The sequence below is a fragment of the Eurosta solidaginis genome, chromosome 5, assembly GCF_040869045.1.
Source record: "Eurosta solidaginis isolate ZX-2024a chromosome 5, ASM4086904v1, whole genome shotgun sequence".
Classification (NCBI taxonomy): domain Eukaryota; kingdom Metazoa; phylum Arthropoda; class Insecta; order Diptera; family Tephritidae; genus Eurosta; species Eurosta solidaginis.
In genome coordinates this window covers 136424061-136442707 of record NC_090323.1, presented here as the reverse complement: position 1 = coordinate 136442707, position 18647 = coordinate 136424061, and the positions used below count along the sequence as shown (strand labels likewise).

Sequence of the window (18647 nt, the reverse complement as noted above, 5' to 3'; positions counted from 1 at the left end):
AATCTCCAAATCCACTCAATCGTTAAACTAAAGCGAGTTAGCCGCAAGGAGCGACAGCGGGCTCCCTCAATTGAATGCCCCATAATCTCTACCTCGCAAATTGGAAAAAGGGCAAGGAATCTTACTGTCGGAGGACATGTGGATGGAAAGGAACGGTTACTGACTGTAGATACGGGTGCATCTCATTCCATCATTCGATCAGATTTAGTCAACAAGAAGATAAGACCATTGCTTGGAGCAAGATTACGTAAAGCCGCGGGAGAGGACACCCAGGTAATTGGAGAAGTAGCATGTGAAGTAGCAATTGGGGAACGTCACGGTACTACACAATTTTATAGTGGCAGAGATTTTTGATGAAATCATAATTGGAGTGAACTTCTTAATGGACCAAGGCATCAAGATCGATATGCAAAGCAAGACGATGCGATATAAGAACATGGATTTGCCACTTAATTTCGGCTACGAGAGAAGCTACAGCAGTAAACGAGTGCTGGTGGAAGAGAGTCAGCAAATACCACCAAAATCCGAAGCAGTCATCTGGGCAAAGGTTGATGGAGATTGTGGGACGAACAAATTGTGGGTTGTCGATTCAGCAAACAAATCAACACAGAACATACTTGTAGGAAAACCCTGGCTATGACAAAACAAGATGGACGTATTCCGGTAGGAGTACTCAATGAGTTGAAGTCACCAATCAAACTGACCAAAGGAGCTATATTGGGAAGATGCCAAGAGGCTGATGTAGTTATTAACTGTGAGCAGCTCCAGGAACACGTTTCATTTAGTAATACTGATCTTTCAAATGACATCACGGCATGGACGGAGGGGCTAGAGGAAGATTGTCACAGCAAGGCAAAACAACTGCTCCTAAAGAACGCGAACATATTTGACCAAGACGGCTCCAAACCAGGCCGCACCAACGTTGTGAAACATTAAATTGACACTGGAGATGCGAGGCCGATCCGTCAAGCTCCACGTAGTGTTCCACTGGCGAAGCGGGAAGTTGTGAGTCAAATCATACAAGAAATGAGCGACAGTGGCGTTATCGAACCATCAGCTAGTCCATGGAGCTCACCGGTAGTACTTGTAAAGAAGAAGGATGGAAAAATGAGGTTTCGCGTGGACTACCGGAAGTTGAGTGACGTTACGAAAAAGGATAGCTACCCATTGCCAAGGATTGATGACACTCTGAACTCGCTATCTGGTACGAAATGTTTTCCACACTGGACTTGAAAAGCGGCTACTGGCAAGTGGAAGTGAAGGAGGAAGACAAAGAGAAAACAGCCTTCAGTGTCGGTGACGGTCTTTGGCAATTTACAGTGATGCCTTTTGGATTATGTAATGCACCAGCTACTTTTGAAAGACTCATGGATCAGGTACTGAAAGGACTACATTGGAAAACATGCTTGGCGTACCTGGACGACATCATCGTATTGGGCAAGAACTTTGATGAACATCTTAAGAACTTGGAGGAAGATTTCCAGAGAATATCTGGCGCTGGTCTGAAACTAAGTCCCAAAAAGTGTTCGCTGTTAAAAAGGAAGTAAATTATTTGGGTCACAAGTTAACGCCAGAAGGCATCTGTACAGCGAATGAAAAGATAGAGGCAGTAAAGTATTGGCCAATACCACAGAACTGGCATGAATTGACAAGTTTCCTTGGGCTGTGCACATATTACCGCCGATTTGTACCAAACTTTTCCAGCGTAGCCCATGCCTCCATGAGCTTACAAGAATAAATAAAGTTTTTGAATGGAAGAAGGAGCAAGAAGTGGCTTTCCAAACATTGAAAGAGCGTTTGTGCACTGCCCCAATGTTGGCATATCCGATTCCAGGAGCAACATTTATTCTAGATACAGATGCAAGTGGATATGCTATAGGAGGCGTTTTATCACAACTGGTCGATGGACAAGAGAAGGTAGTTGCATATTACAGCCGTTCAATTGGAAAACCAGAGGGGAACTACTGCGTTACGCGGAGAGAGCTGTTGGCATTGGTAGAGTGCATTAAACATTTTTACAAGTACTTCTACGGCCAGCGATCCCGCGTCAGGACAGACCACGCAGAGTTGAAATGGCTCTTGCAGTTCCGTAATCCAGAAGGACAATTGGCACGGTGGATCGAGCGACTACAAAGCTATGACTTTTCCATTGAGCATCGAAAAGGCAGTACCCATGGAAATGCTGATGCAATGTCACGAAGACCATGTAGTTTGGAATGCAAGCACTGTTCAAAGCCCGAGGCTAAAGAAGACATTTCAGATGTCCGGCTAATGACTATAATATGTACAGATAAATGGCACAAGGAACAATTAAGGAAGTGTCAGCTAGAAGATACAGATCTGTCACATGTTATGCAAGGACTCGAACGAAACGAAAGACCAAATAGAGAGGAGATATCAGCAGAGAGTCCCATTGCGAAGTCATATTGGGCACAGTGGAACAGTTTAGTGTTGATATCCGGTTGCTTGCATCGAGTATGGGAGAGTGAGGATGGTCCAAGTAAGAGGAAACTGATAGTTGTTCCAAAAAAAAGGATTCCCGACGTTCTCAGTGAACTACATAACGGTCCAAGTGGAGATCATCTTGGAATCACGAAGACGCTCGAGAAAATTAAGCAGAGATTCTATTGGGTTGGTTGCCGTCAGTCGGTCACTGAGTGGTTTGCGAACTGCGAGGTTTGCAGCAGAGCGAAAGGGCCCAAAACCCGAAGTCATGGCCAGATGAAGCAATATAACTCAGGTGCACCATTTGAAAGGATCGCAGTGGATGTCGCAGGTCCATTTCCCACTAGCAACCGCGGAAACAAATACGTATTGGTGGCTATGGATTATTTCAGTAAATGGCCAGAGGTATACCCAATCCCAAATCAAGAAGCGGAAACAGTAGCAGAAGTGGTTACAAATGATTGGGTTGCAAGGTGTGATGTACAAATGGAGTTACATTCTGACCAAACAGAAATTTTGAATCAGCTGTGTTCCAAGAAATGTGTAAGAACTTGGGCATTCGAAAAACACGGACAAATGCATTGCATCCTCAGTTCGATGGTATGGTGGAACGTTTCAATAGAACCTTGGAGGAGCATTTATGGAAAGTAGTAGACAAGTACCATAATGAGTGGGATACACACATATCATTATTCTTGATGGCTTACCGCTCGGCATTGCATGAGACAACGGGCTAAACTCCCGCAAAGGTAATTTTTGGCAATGACCATAGTACAGGTTTACAAGTATGATATGTATGAGAAGGAAGCAACTCCTTTCTCTTTCTAACACATTGCAGTTTGACACTTCGGTCAGTGTCAAACTATTGTGGAACTCAGTGGAACCTGCGTGGAACATGCGTCTGACACTGAACGAAGTGTCAAAATTACCGGGGTTGCTGTCGTTGGAAGCGACGCAGGGAAACAAAAAAAGGAGCGGAATACCAGATATGGGTTGCTGTGATGGTAAATTTTTTGAACGAATATAGTAAGAAAATGTAGTGCACCTATATGGGTCCTACAGAGGGATATCAGAGGACGCGTAGTTCTTCCAGTATTAAGAATACAAACACGTGTGCTAAGTTTTTCTACCCGTTCAAAAGTTCGCCGCGAAAAACAGCTTGAAACCGAAGTTGACTGCAATAACCCGTCCAAAAATGTTGAAAGAGAAATGAAAAGACACGTTTTGTCCTGTTTTCAATAGTCCAAAGGCGAAAAAGTATTCGAATTATTGGAAGCGAGGCAAAAACGCGTCTATTAATACCTCCCCCGACGGTTTTGGTTGTGTTTTAGCAATCGTCCCCGTTAATAAAGTATCACAATTTGTTAATTAAAATTGTCCAAAACATATGGGTTTTAAAGAGGGATGTAATTAAGTGCTCGTTTGAAAGTAAATAAGGGCGTTTCTTTGTAATTTTACGATAAAAATTTAACGCAGTTTTCGTTAGCAGCTACTACACTTTTCTTGGACCTAAGAAGTACAACAGTGCCAAATAGCATCCACAAAAAAAAAAAAAAAAACACAAGAACAATCATTTTATCAGGTGAGCGTGGCTGTGTATGTGCATGCTGCTACATATCCTACTTGTAGACCTGTACTATGGCAATGACCTTCGACTGCCAACTGATTTGAAGTTTGGAATAGATGCCGATGCGAAGAGAAATGTCAAGAAATCCATCCAATCGTTCTTGGAAGAAGAGCTGAGAGAGATACACGATCTTGTAAGGCAACGAGCAAAGATTATGAGTGACAAGATGAATGCCAGATACGATAAAGCAATTAATTCGGAAGGTTTGGGAAGGAGATTTGGTGCTGTTATACAACCCACAGCGAAAAAAAGGTTTGACGCCGAAATTGCAGTATAATTGCGAAGGCCCATACAAAGTTGTAAAACGGAAGTAAACATGAATGTTCCATTCCGAGTTTCAAGGTATTATACCTATAATTTTTAAATAATGCAGAAACAATTTCCAACTAAACGAACCTTTTCTATGTTTGTGTGAAGATTATAACTCTCACTCGAGAATAATTGATGTTTCGGACTCGCTCTTTGCCATGAAAAAAAAAAACGGTTACATCTTCTCTTAATAATTAAAAAATTATATGTATACTTTGAATCTATTGTATTTGTGAATGTATGTTTCTCAGCTTATGAGTTTCTCTGTAGCTGTGCAGTTTTAGATTTCGGCGCTTAAGAAGCAACTGCCTCTCAAAGACTCGGTAGCAATAAAAATTATAAATTTTATGTGACCCGGCCTATGAAAAGGTGGTTTATGACTCAAAAAAGAAACAGCGGTTAAAGATAAACAATGCATTTCTTCAGTTTCTTAGTAGTTTTACTTTTGCATTATTTTTTGAATCATAAGCCACCTTTTCATAGGCCGGGTCACATATGTAAAACATAATTAAGAATTAGAATAAAAAAATAAGTATTAAAAAAAAAACAATGACCAGGATTTCATCGGGCCACTTAAGGGCAGTGCGCTTCCACAACGTCCGAGATAAAAGGAACTGTCCTGGAGACCCAATGTGGGAGATAGGACCGGGGGCCGCAGTTGCCTTGAATTGCTATCTGTCTATCGATAAGAGATGGGGGCTCTCGCCAGGAGTAGGATGCTGGCTAAAAGACGGAGATGTTGATATCAGCGGTTGATATCAGAACAGCACCTACCTTGGAATTAAATGTCATGCTGAACATACATCAAGTAGATATTGCGGGAAAGGCAGCCGCGGCCTGGTCATTGGTCAGGCTTCATGCTATGGGTTATGGGCTTTCTAACTTCGGACACCCAAGCCTTCCTATCAGGTGCAACTTTATCCCTGACAGGACGGACTATTGCATGCCGATAATTGCTCCCTTTGCAACCTTCACCCCAGTCATTCCCCCAAGAGACGAATTGGGAAGGCGACTCATCGGTGGCAGGCGACCGGTTATCTTGTTCACGGATAGGCTGAAGTTGGACGGAAAGTTTGGTGGTAAGTCTTTTTTCAAGAGCTAAATGTAAGCCGCAAGTTTAAGTGGGCTGATCACTGCAGCGTCTTCCAAACAGAAGCTACTGCGATTAAGGATGCGGTGGATGAAATACTAACCAAAGCTACTCTGATAGTCAAGTGGCAATCAAGGCCTTGAGTTCAACTAAAGTGCGATTGAGCGTGGTCTGGGCGTGCGAATCCATACCGTATGTCTCAATGTACTTGAAACTCCATCCCGCTGTAGCTGTATGGAGGATCATGAGGTGGAATCACCGAACCATTTTATGCTTGTTTGCCCATGGTTTGCAAAACTAGGCGAAAGTACTTCGGTTGCAACTCACTTAGATTTCCGGAGGATTTATCCTAGGTTGAGATCAGTCTCATTCGAAACGATATCATTGGTATACAACGATTCTACCTTCGTCCGCGTTATTTTACCGTACGGACCTTCATGTTGTCCAAGTGAGCTTCCCCTATCAGGGAAGCTACCACCTAACCTAACCTAACATTTATGCGATAAAACTTATAACTACATATGACGTCCCTAATTATAATTATTTAGGCTGAATATTTTTTTGATTTGTATTGATACAACGAGGATTTCCAATAATTGCTTTTAAATTTATTTTACATTTATTTTAAACAGTTTTTAGTTTTTAATTTATTTAATAATTTGGGAAAATTAAAAAAACGTGACATCAGGACGAACAAAGTGACAGTTGTTGCAATTATAACTTGCAAATCTGTTCAAAGCCTTTTAATCCGGGAGTGAGAATCGAACCCGGACTCCTCCGATGCTTCAATTGTTAAAAAGCATTCAGCCACGTCATGCATTAGTTGTTTTATTGTAAGCTAACCCAATTGCCTTCTTTGCATAATTTATTCTTTTTACAGTACATACTTCGTATATTATGATGTGTCAAATATATGGTTTTTGTTGTTGGCTGGTTTCAATGAAACTGGTACTTTTTTCTATTTCGTAGTTACAGTAATTGCCTAAAAATGACCTACTTTCCGAAATATCGTAAAATAGTGCAGGGAATGAACAGCTTATATTAAATTTTTCAACCATGTATGTATATACAAGTGTACATTTAAATGTATATACATATGTACATGCATAAGTACTTTAATATTAAGAGGTATTGTGGTATGTACTAAAGGTATGCCTTTGATATCAACATTTAATAAAAAACAACTTGGACCATGGCTCTAACCTACAGCCTACAGTCACAGCGATTAGCCAGCTTACTTGGCCATTCTCTTTCTTCTGATCAAAGCTTGCTTTTAGTAGTCTCGCTTCTCGTCATTCAGTTCAAAGCAACAACTCAAGCAGGTTAGTCGCACAGTAAAGCGAAAAGCTGGCGATTAGTAGTGTAAAAAAATATTCGCCAAAATTTTAAGGTCTGTAATAAGTATGTGTGATAAAATTACACGGGTTTCGGTGCTGGGCCATGATAATTACAATGACATTATACTTAAGAGTTGCGTGATTTGACTCTTCAGAGTCATTCAATGTTAATTAAGAGTTGGAGCTAGAATTAACCTATTTTGTTTTTGTGTTTTCAGAGTTATAAAACCAGTTTTTCCTTAATTTGTTTTAAGTGCAGTACGAACGTATGTATTAATGTGAATATGTACATATGTACATATGATTTCCGAAATAATTATAACAAGTAAGGATGGTTATGTTCGGGTGTAACCGAACATTACATACTCAGTTGAGAGCTATGGTGACAACATAAGGGAAAAAAACCATGTAGGAAAATGAACCGAGGGAAACCCTGGAATGTGTTTGTATAACATGTGTATCAAATTAAAGGCATTAAAGAGTATTTTATGAGGGAGTGGGCCATAGTTCTATAGGTGGACGCCATTTAGGGATGTAGCCATAAAGGTGGATCAGAGTTGACTCTAGAATGCGTTTGTACGATATGGGTATCAAATGAAAGGTGTTAATGAGTATTTTAAAAGGGAGTGGGCCTTAGTTCCATAGGTGGACGCCGTTTCGAGATATCGCCATAAAGGTGGGCCAGGGGTGACTCTAGAATACCTTTGTGCATTATGGGTATCAAACGAAAGGAGTTAATGAGTATTTTAAAAGGGAGTGGGCCTTAGTTCTATAGGTGGACGCCTTTTCGAGATATCGCCATAAAGGTGGACCAGGGGTGACTCTAGAATGCGTTTGTACAATATGGGTATCAAATGAAAGATGTTAATGAGTATTTTAAAAGGGAGTGGGCCTTAGTTCCATAGGTTGACGCCGTTTCGAGATATCACCATAAAGGTGGGGCAGGGGTGACTCTAGAATTCCTTTGTGCAATATGGGTATCAAACGAAAGGAGTTAATGAGTATTTTAAAAGGGAGTGGGCCTTAGTTCTATAGGTGGACGCCTTTTCGAGGTATCGCAATAAAGGTGGACCAGGGGTGACTCTAGACTTTGTTTGTACGATATGGGTTTCAAATGAAAGGTGTTAATGAGTATTTTTAAAAGGGAGTGGGCCTTCGTTCTATAGGTGTTCGCCTTTTCGAGATATCGCCATAAAGGTGGACCAGGGGTGACTTTAGAATATGTTTGTACGATATGGGTACAAATGAAAGGTGTTAATGAGTATTTTAAAAGGGCGTGGGGCTTAGTTCTATAGGTGTACGCCTTTTCGAGATATCGCCATAAAGGTGGACCAGGGGTGACTCTAGAATGAGGTTGTACGATATGAGTATCAAATTACAGGTATTAATGAGAGTTTTAAAAGGGAGTGGTGGTAGTTGTATATGTGAAGCGTTTTCCAGATATCGACCAAAATGTGGACCAGGGTGACCCAGAACATCATCTGTTGGATACCGCTAATTTATTTATATATGTAATACCTGCCAAGATTTTAAGGGTTTTTTATTTCGCCCTGCAGAACTTTTTCATTTTCATCTACTTAATATGGTAGGTGTCACAACCATTTTATAAAGTTTTTTCTAAAGTTATATTTCGCGTCAATAAAACAATCCAATTACCTTACCATGTTTCATCCCTTTTTTCGTATTTGGTATAGAATTATGGCATTTTTTTCATTTTTCGTAATTTTCGATATCGAAAAATTGGGCGTGGTCATAGTCGGATTTCGTTCATTTTTCATACCAAGATATAGTGAGTTCAAGTAAGCACGTGAACTAAGTTCATTAAAGATATGTCGATTTTTGCTCAAGTTATCGTGTTAACGGCCATGCGGAAGGACAGACGGATGACTGTGTATAAAAACTGGGCGTGGCATCAACCGATTTCGCCCATTTTCACAGAAAACAATTAGCGTCATAAAATCTATGCCCATACCAAATTTCAAAAGGATTGGTTAATTTTTGTTCGACTTATGGCGTTAAAAGTATCCTAGACAAATTAAATGAAAAAGGGCGGAGCCACGCCGATTTTGAAATTTTATTTTGTTTTTGTATTTTGTTGCACCATATCATTACTGGAGTTGAATGTTGACATAATTTACTTATATACTGTAAAGATATTAAATTTTTTGTTAAAATTTTACTTAAAAAATTTTTTTTTTTTAAAAGTGGGCGTGGTCCTTCTCCGATTTTGTTAATTTTTATTAAGCGTACATATAGTAATAGGAGTAACGTCCCTGCCAAATTTCATCATGATATCATCAACGACTGCCAAATTACAGCTTGCAAAAGTTTTAAATTACCTTCTTTTAAAAGTGGGCGGTGCCATGCCCATTGTCCAAAATTTTACTAGTTTTCTATTTTGCGTCATAAGTTCAACTCACCTACTAAGTTTCGTCGCTTTATCTGTCTTTTGTAATGAATTATCGCACTTTTTCGGTTTTTCGAAATTTTAGATATCGAAAAAGTGGGCGTGGTTATAGTCCGATATAGTTCATTTTAAATACCGATCTGAGATGGGTGCTCAGGAACCTACATACCAAATTTCATCAAGATAACTCAAAATTTACTCAAGTTATCGTGTTAACGGACGGACGGGCATGGCTCAATCAAATTTTTTTTCGATCCTGATTATTTTGATATATGGAAGTCTATATCTATCTCGATTCCTTTATATATGTACAACCAACAGTTATCCAATCAAACTTAATATACTCTGTGAGCTCTGCTCAACTGAGTATAAAAACACAAAATGCGGTAGTGCATGCACACGTGCGTCTAGCGTATACAATAGCTTTGTATCTTCTTGAATTTTTAAATCTATTGGCCGTGACCGAGATGCATACTAGTACATATGGGCATTTCCTACAAAATGTCAACAAAGACTAAACAAATAAAGACCATGTTGACACATGCACTGTTTACAACAAAACTTTTTTTCTGGACAAAGGTTGTAAAACTATTAATACAAGAGGGTGTTTTAAGGTGTCTTCCCAGTTATAAAAGCTTTAGGATAATTCTATACGACAGCATGACACTCTTAATATACGTCCAAAAATATTAAGAGAGGTATCAAAAGACGCGTTTTTGATCCAGAATCGCGAATCTGAAAGCGGAGGTCAAACGTTTTGGGCCTGTCAAGAGATATTTGTGAAAGAAATTGAAAATTTTCATGTGGGGTATCCACAAAACAAAACTGTGGGTAAAAGTGTTTTGCGCAGATATAGTTTTGGTCTCAAAACCGGTGTTGAACCCTCCCATATAAGCGGGCCGAAGCCGCCAATGTAGAAAGGTGTTCTGCGCAAAAATACTGTTGATCCCACCTCCGGTTTCAGAGCGCTCCGGAGCCATTTTTCGTTTTTTGGGAAATATGTTTTGAGCTAAAATTTTTATTTTCTGCCTTCGGATTATTGTTTTCGAGGTCAGTACGTTTCTTTGGACACCTTTCTCGACTCGAAGTATTTGCTAAACCACTACCGAGAGGCGACCCCAATTAGAAAAACATTTTTCTAATTAAAAAAAAAAACGTTTACTATACATTTTTTAAAATATTAACAGCAGCTGCTTTAAGATTTTACCACCAAAATGGTGTCTAAATGGAACGCCCACCATGACCTAGGAAATGCCCGTTTTTAAAGAGTTTCTCGTTTCATGGCACACATTCGAGGGTTTTTATATAAAATTGTACAAAAAAGCAATTAGACACAAAGAAATTAATTAAATGTTTTTGCATATTAAAATTTATTATTTGCGAATATTTTGCAAAATTTTGTCAAATTATACCTTGTCACTGTGTCTGCTAAATTAAGTTCGCACATAACTTAAAAAACGCGGTGCAAATCTGTCAACGCCCTTCGAACTGCCTGCAAAACTTAGAGTTAAGAAACACAATGCGAGGCTTAACAACACACCTCTTGGAATATCCCAAGGGAAAATAAAAAATTCCTAATATAACCATCCAGTTCTCCGGTGTATCATAAAAAGCATCGCTCTTGTTAAAAGCCAGTAGCTTAGCCTGTAGGTATCTTTTGCAGATGAGAAGCTTAGCTTGATTTATTTGGTCCCTTTAACTAAGACGAGCATTAACATTTTAAGAAAACGACATTGTTGCTTAAATTCGCACTGAAAAATTGGGCTTAGCCATCAAAAATGACAGGGCTAAATTATAGTCATTGGTAAGTTGCGCTGAAATCCCTGTCCTAAGAGTGTACACCTGCCATGTACAATTTTTACACAATAATTTCTTTTTGATGCAGTTTCTTAGAGCAGGATATACTAAATCATTTAGAAAAATAGTAACAAATTAGTGGCTATTCACCAAGTAGGCATGCTTTATATTGATTTTATTTATTACCAGTCCGTAAATTCTATTTAGATACAATTTTCAGGCATTATTTCTATCAGCCTTTATTTATACCTAATCGCATTCCTTCCTTTCGGTTTCAGGTTTTATTACCGTACGTAGTTAAAACAAATTGAGGGTTCAAAAGACTTAAGCAACGAACTTGTTTTATTGTTTTCATAGGCATGCCTTTATTTTTTCGATTAACGAAATCTAGTAGTGCTATAGCGAATTATGAAGACATGCAATCCCAATAGCGTGGCGCAGACCAATTTTAAGTTGTCACGGCCGAATACCATGAAAATCAGTTTCATCATATTCCCGGAGAAAAAAAAGATAATTAAAGCATCGTTCCCATCGATCCAGTGATCCAGATCCCGAAAAATTTAACATGCAAATGCAACAAAAAATTGAATCATATAAATCATATTATTGTATTTGCAAGCTAAATGTTTATCAGGATCTGAGTAACTGCGTTTGGACTGCGCTACGTGTTTGAAATCATGATTACAGCAGATTTTACCGCTGCGTCGACGACATTACTAGTAAAACTAACAGATTTTTTTTTTTTATTAAAGAATCTTTATAACGAAGAATATGGCAGCCATGAAAAAAGGATGTGATGGTGAAGTGGTTTTAGTAACGGGAGGCAGCGGCTTTATCGGACAACATTTGCTTAAATACTTACTGCGGGAAAAAACACACTTGGGTATTAGGGAAATCCGTTCTTTGGATACATTGCCCTACACGAATACAATACGTGAGTATAAATTACATACATAAATATTGTGGATTCTTCGCTTATTTAGTCTTAATAAAGCTCGCTTTGTGCCGTGATTGTCATAATCTAACAGCCAATTTCAAGAAGCAATTTAAATAAAAACTTGCTATCAGATTTTCTCATAAAATACCAGGGACCCGTTTTAATACTTAGGTTGAAGTATATGGGATCCCCATTGGAGTGATGAATCATGCATCCTTTTTATTTTTCAGACTTTTTTCAAAAAAGTTAAAAAATAAAAGTAAAATCCAGAATTTACTCTTTAAATGCGAAAATGAAAGTCAAACTTTTATTTTCAAGGGACAGAATAAAAGTCCGTTCCATTACTAAGTAACTGTCCAACCAAATTATAAAATTTTTACCAATCGATTCTTCTAAATATCTGGTCCAAAAAAAACTCACTTAAACCTTTGAGAGGCTGATGGATGTGTATATAAAGTTCAACGTGGATGAAAAACTAATCTCCACAACATAACATGCGTACACCAAAAGCAAGTCGGTACACCAGGCACTGCAAAAGGGTGTTATAAACCTACAGAAAGCCATGGATTATAAGGAGTATGCCTTAGGAGCCTTTTTAGACATTGCTGGTGCTTTAAACAATGTCCCTAAAGGGGAGATTGTGAATATATGAAGCCACGAAATCAGTGAACAGGGGCAAGCCACAGTGCGGAGTGATGTCAGCTCTTTTGTGGACGCTGGTCATCATGAGGGACCTGTAAACTTACGCAGATGACGTTTCAACTGTCACAAGTTAATGCCTTCCAAAAATCAGCTCTAATGTCGGGATAACCGCCAACAATACTGATGTGGTATTTTTTTACCAGAGGTACAATTTCCCAAATTGTACAAGACCTAAGCTAGGAGAGATGACCCTGAAGGAAAAACTTTGCACAAAATATCTAAGAATCTTTATAGACAGTAAGTTGTCGTGAAAACTCAACGTAGAGGAGAGATTGAAGAAGGCCTCGACAGCGCTTTATGCATATCGTGTATCGTCCTCTCTCTACACCGATGGTCCCAAAGTAGTGGAATAAGTAAGGTCTGCGGAATACTGTGCTAATCCGGAAATACAAAGATTCTACAAGCTGCCAGATTATTGACAGCCAAACAGCAAATGAAGTATTAATCTCGCATGGCTTAGCATCTAAGTGTGTTACAGTGTAAGCAATTCCTGGAAAGAATCGGGACGGGGAAAATCATACATCTGTATTGGGTTCCAGCGCATATATTAATATATGAGAATGAAGAAACGGATGAAATAGCTAAAAACGGCTCATCCCTTGAAGCTTTCTACGCAGACGTCCCAATTAGATTGAGCGAGATTAAGAGAATACGAGAGTTGCACATGATCGACCAAGAGGAAAAGGCGTGGACCCAAGCACGGCGCTGTAAATGTCGAGGATCATGTGTAGGTCTTACAACCTTAGATTAACAAAGTTACTATTATTATTAAGAGAGGACTCTAGACTCATGACGGGACTGACTGGATACTGCCTTCTGGTGTCACATGCCTTTAAGTTGGCCTTGGTCACTGATAGCAGACGTAGGAAGTACGGGTTCGAGGAGAAAACGATCGAGCACGCTTTGTGATCGTGCCTTGCGCTTGCCAGACTAAGACTCCAGCTATAAAGAGTGATTCACCGATTTTAGTAAAGCATTCGATAAAGTATGCCACTCTTTACTTGTATATAAACTCGACATGCTTGGGTTTCAACCTAGTCTCACTCGTTGGATTTCCTCCTATCTCCGTGGCAGAACACAAAGGGTAATCTTTAAAAATATGTTTTCGAATATAATTAGTGTCACCTCTGGAGTTCCTCAGGGCAGCCATCTTGGCCTGATTCTTTTTTGCTATTTATAAATGATATCTCTGCAACTATAAAATATTCTAAAATTTTGATGTATGCTGATGATTTAAAATTTTTTAAGAATTATGCGTCGATTGAAGAACGTTCTTTACTTCAGACGTATTTAAATTGCTTAGCTGCTTGGTGTAATGTGAATCACATGCCGCTTAATCTTCGGAAATGTAAATTTATGTGTTTTTCGCGAAGGAGTTTACAACCAGCTTCTTACACAATTAACAACCAAAACCTTGAAAGTATTAATGTTTTTGTAGACTTAGGAGTTACAATGACCTGCAAGCTTAGCTTCAACACTCATATAAGTGTCACAGTCAATAGAGCTAAAGGTGACTTAACATTCGTGAAAAGGTGGTCAAACATTGGTTAGACCGATATTAGAGTATGGCTCAATAGTCTGGAATCCGCGTTCTTAAGTCCATACTGACAGGCTCAAATCAAAACAAAAACAGTTTTTACTATTCGCCTTAAGGAATTTTCAATGGGACTCTCCATTTAATTTTCGACCTTATACTAATCGATTAGAACTTATCAATCTTCCAACTCTTGCTAGTCGTAGAGAAATGCTTGGCGTAATATTTATGACAAAACTACTGAATGGATCGATTGCAAGCCCATTTCTTCTGAACGAAGTGAACCTTAGCGTTCCCTGTCGCACTGCAAGACACTACAAACCTCTTCTATTAAAACAATGTAGAACGAATTTCGAACTTAACGAACCTTTCCGGTGTTTGTGCCAAGATTACAACTCTCACTCAAACACATTTGATATGTCGGACTCCATTTTTTCTGTGAAAAAGGCTGTTCTTATCTCTCTTAATCGTTAATGCTGTATATTTTTGTTTCTATATTCGATTAATTTAGGCTTTACCCTCAGCAGGGCAGTGCCCTGCCACAACGTCCAATTATTATTATTATTATCTAGAAGTGGCATAGGTCCTAGAAAGCTTCTAGTATTTGCCAAGAAGATGGAGTTATTTCCAGGTTGGTCGTTAAACAAACTTCTGGTAACACTATATACTCATTCCGTCTATGTGAGGTCATCACAGACCGACCAGTTCAAACTCACCTTACCTAAATTTTATTTACGGATTGATAAAATAAAAGTTCGGACTTAACAATTTTTTTCGGACAAAAAATATTAAGTCTGGAAATAATTTATTTTGTTCGAAAGACTTTTATTATAAAAGGAATAACAGTTTTGGTGCTTGTAATGGCTTAGAGAAATGGCTAGAGAGATGAATGGATGTATAAATTGAATCAAACATAAATGAAGCCTTATTCCTTTCAGCCCAATATGCTTTAAACAAAGGCATGCCAGTCGATGCGGCATTGCATAAGGTGGCCATGAATATTGTAACGAATTTACTGCAATTCCCCTTATTTGCAATCTTCTGCTAACGTTCGAATCACTGAACTGTTGAATAAATAACTCCACTATTCAATAATGCAAAATGGCCGTTATTAAAGTTCTTCACAGTATAACGTACTTCACAACACTACTATTGCTCGCCAGGTGGCTTCTTAAATCAAACTGATTATACTGCTATTGCTCGCTAGATAGCGCCTTAAATCCAACTGAATGTCGCCCCTCTACTGTTGCTGCCTTTTATAGTGTTTGGTTTCCTCCTTAACATTTCAAGGCGGTTCTGTTCTAGAATCTACTAGTTGGTTATCTGCTATAAGTTTCTCAGCTATAACTACAGATGCACAATTTTTATAGTTTCTCTCACATGCGCATGTATTTGTGAGCGACACTTCCACAATTATAATTGCATATCTCAGATAAGATATCTGCATGTGTTTGTGCGTTGCTTCTCCGCTGCGTGTACGTACATATGTGTAGACATAATGATTGAATTATTGATGTGCATACAGTCACTGCTTAGCATCAGCTTAGAGATGACAGTACCCCTTAGTGTTGCTAATATTCGAAACAATATATAGAATTTTCTGGAACACAGGAATATACCAAAGGTGCTTTTCTGAACATTGAAATGGCTTTCAACAATGCCTCGAAAGGAGCAATCATGAACTGTCTCAACTCGATTGAAGTGCATACATCGCTAATAAATTGGATTAGATTCATGGTGCAGATTAATCACGACGCTATGTATAGGCCCTATAGCGACGTGATAGAGTCAGAAAATCTGTAATTAGAGGAATGCCACAGGGTGGCGTATTATCCCCAACGCTGTGGATGTTGGTCATCAACCAATTGTTCAGGCGCCTCGACAGAGGACCAGTCAAGTGTTTAGAGTTCAGTCATTAAACGAAAGATCGAGGCAATAGTTGTTTCATTGGACTACTTTTAGAGCAATATTCTCCTTTCACAGCGTAGATTGATTAGACATCCCAATAAGGGACATTGGCATCGACATATTTCTGAAAATCTTATTTACCTATTATGATATTCAAAACGTAATAAGTTTTATTATTTATATTTCTTCCAGCCATCTCGCGAATAGACGAATTAAAGCTCTACGTCGGAGATATTTGTGAACCAAAATCTGAAATAGTGCAGAGTGCCTTTAATGATGTAAATTGTGTATTTCATTGCGCGGCAATTGTTAGTATTGCGTATCCTCCCAACTTGTCCGAGTTAGACCGTGTAAATGTTCAAGGCACAAGTAATGTTGTAGATTTATGTGTGCAATACAATGTTGGAAGGCTGATATATACGAGTTGCGCTTCTGTGTGTCTTGTTCCATTTAAGGGATATAGCACTTTCACCATTGTCATTAACCAAACCGAGTCTAAGGCCAATACTCCTATATTTAATGCACAAGAGCGTGCAGATTTCGACAAATGCTTCTTAATACCAGGCTATTCATCAACTAAGTTACGGGCGGAAACCATAGCATTGAATTCAAATGGAACGCTACTTCGTAATCAAAAGGGCAAGTATTGTTTTATTTTTATTTGCTATAGTCTATTGGTTCAGAATAAGCAAGTCTAATTATATAATGCGTTTTTAGATTATCTGCAAACTGTAGCTATACGCCCACCGCTCACTTATGGTGAGGGCGATGAGAAATTTGTGCCACGCGTTCTGGAATACTTGGAGAGACGTGGGTTTAGTTATCCGCGTATTGCTGGATCTGGAGGAAAGCAACAGTTAGTTTATGCAGGTAATGAATTATAATATTAACAGTACCACAAGAAGTCTGATTAATTTTTATATCATTTATCTTAGGTAATGTGGCGTGGGGTCATCTATGCGCATATAAAACATTAAAAGCAACACCAAAAGCAATTGCCGGCCTGCCAGTGTTCATAACTGATGATACACCAATCAATGATGTGACAAGATTCATACAAAAAATGGCGCTACTAGGTGGAAAATTTAAAATCGATTTAACCTTATGGTATTTGCCACATTTCCTTTTCTTTCTATTGTCCTTCCTTTTCGAGTTCTTCGTACAATTACTTCATCCAGTAACGAAATATAAATTGGCATGTTCACTTCGTGCAATCGCTTCCTTCACAGCGTCTGTGTTAATGTTTAACCGGTTGCGTGCTTCTATACATATGGATTACGTGCCTTTAGTTGACCCAGAAGAGGCTGCGCAAGTAAGTGCTCGTTGGTATGCACAGTGGTGGGAAAATCATCGAAGCGGAAATAGAGCGAAAACGAACTGAAGAGTTATTGTAAATTCAAAAAGTATATGTCACTTGTGTAATTTACACTTGTGCACTTATTTATGTACATATTAGCCGGGTTTTTTGAAATTGGCATACGTACACGAAAATGTGTTAACGCTAATTTCCAATCTGATTTAGCACAATATTTCTTTTTTCATCTTTTTTTTTTCAAAATCAATGCCACTTAAAACAAAAACCCAGTTGATATGTATGTACGCATACTCGAAATGAAATTAAGTTGTTACTTTGCTGTAGTATAAGAAATTTTTATATTTGTTGTATTTTTCTATGTTGTACATTTGTTTTGTGGCTGGTGAAAAGTTTTCTACTCAATATATTTAAGTGTTAAAACATCTAAAGATAAATTTTTGTTAAAACTATATTATTATCTCTTTCTTCTAGATATCTAAAGTTAGTATGCTGGTTTATAGCGAATACCAATTTGTAAGAGAAAAAAAACATCGCAACCGTTTAAACGGTTTTCACAATTCAAGAAATGACGCCAGTCACCTATGCGTTGGGCGACAGTTGGTAACACCAAGGGAATTTAAATCGTATTCAACCTCATCTTTCTAGCGGATTTGGGGCCGACCTCTCCATCTGCTTCCGTAGGCAGGTTCCGATAAGAATACCTTCTTAACTGGAACATCATCTTTCAATTGTATGACATGGCCTGGACAGCGTAGCCGCTGTTTTTGAATTCGCTGAACTATGACGATGTCTGCATACAGCTAATCATAAAATCTTCTTCGTTACTTGACGTCGCCTACATGTAAGTTTTTCGAAGAGCTTTTCTTCCGAACACACCCGGACCCGTCTCATTAGAGGAATTTTCATTGCCCACGCTTCCGCATTATATAACAGGACGGGTACGAAAATGAGAGAGGTCTTTATGTCTCATTTGCCTACTTAGTCCAAAGTAGCAATTGTTTGCAACAGTGATTCGCAGGTTTTCTAGAGTGACTTGTCTACCAAAACGCAAATGTGCCGACTCTTTGTTTGGTAACAGCAGACATTTCATTTTGTCGTCATTCACTATCAAACCCATCTCTTCAGATTTTTTTTCAAGTTTGGAGTAAAAGTAGAACTTCCGGCGTGGGTGTTCAGGCTAATGATATCAAGGTCATAAGCATACTCCAGTAACTACACGCTTTTATAGAATATTGTTCA

The 18647-nt window shown here is 38.7% G+C and overlaps 1 protein-coding gene across 6 annotated transcripts in view; it reads left to right on the top strand.

Annotated features, from left to right (window-relative positions):
- The window catches only part of LOC137253986 (3 beta-hydroxysteroid dehydrogenase/Delta 5-->4-isomerase type 4), a 130312-nt gene extending 112453 nt beyond the window's left edge, over nt 1-17859 (top strand). Inside the window, exons 1-5 of one of the 6 annotated variants that reach the window (XM_067791612.1) lie at nt 2745-2850; nt 11765-11946; nt 16286-16732; nt 16811-16963; nt 17029-17859. In XM_067791612.1, coding sequence (XP_067647713.1) covers nt 2768-2850; nt 11765-11946; nt 16286-16732; nt 16811-16963; nt 17029-17474 — 1311 coding nt within the window. In that variant the 5' untranslated portion in view covers nt 2745-2767 and the 3' untranslated portion in view covers nt 17475-17859. The other 5 variants (XM_067791613.1, XM_067791615.1, XM_067791616.1 and 2 more) reach the window with 5 other exon arrangements.
- The last annotated feature ends 788 nt before the right edge of the window (nt 17860-18647 follow it).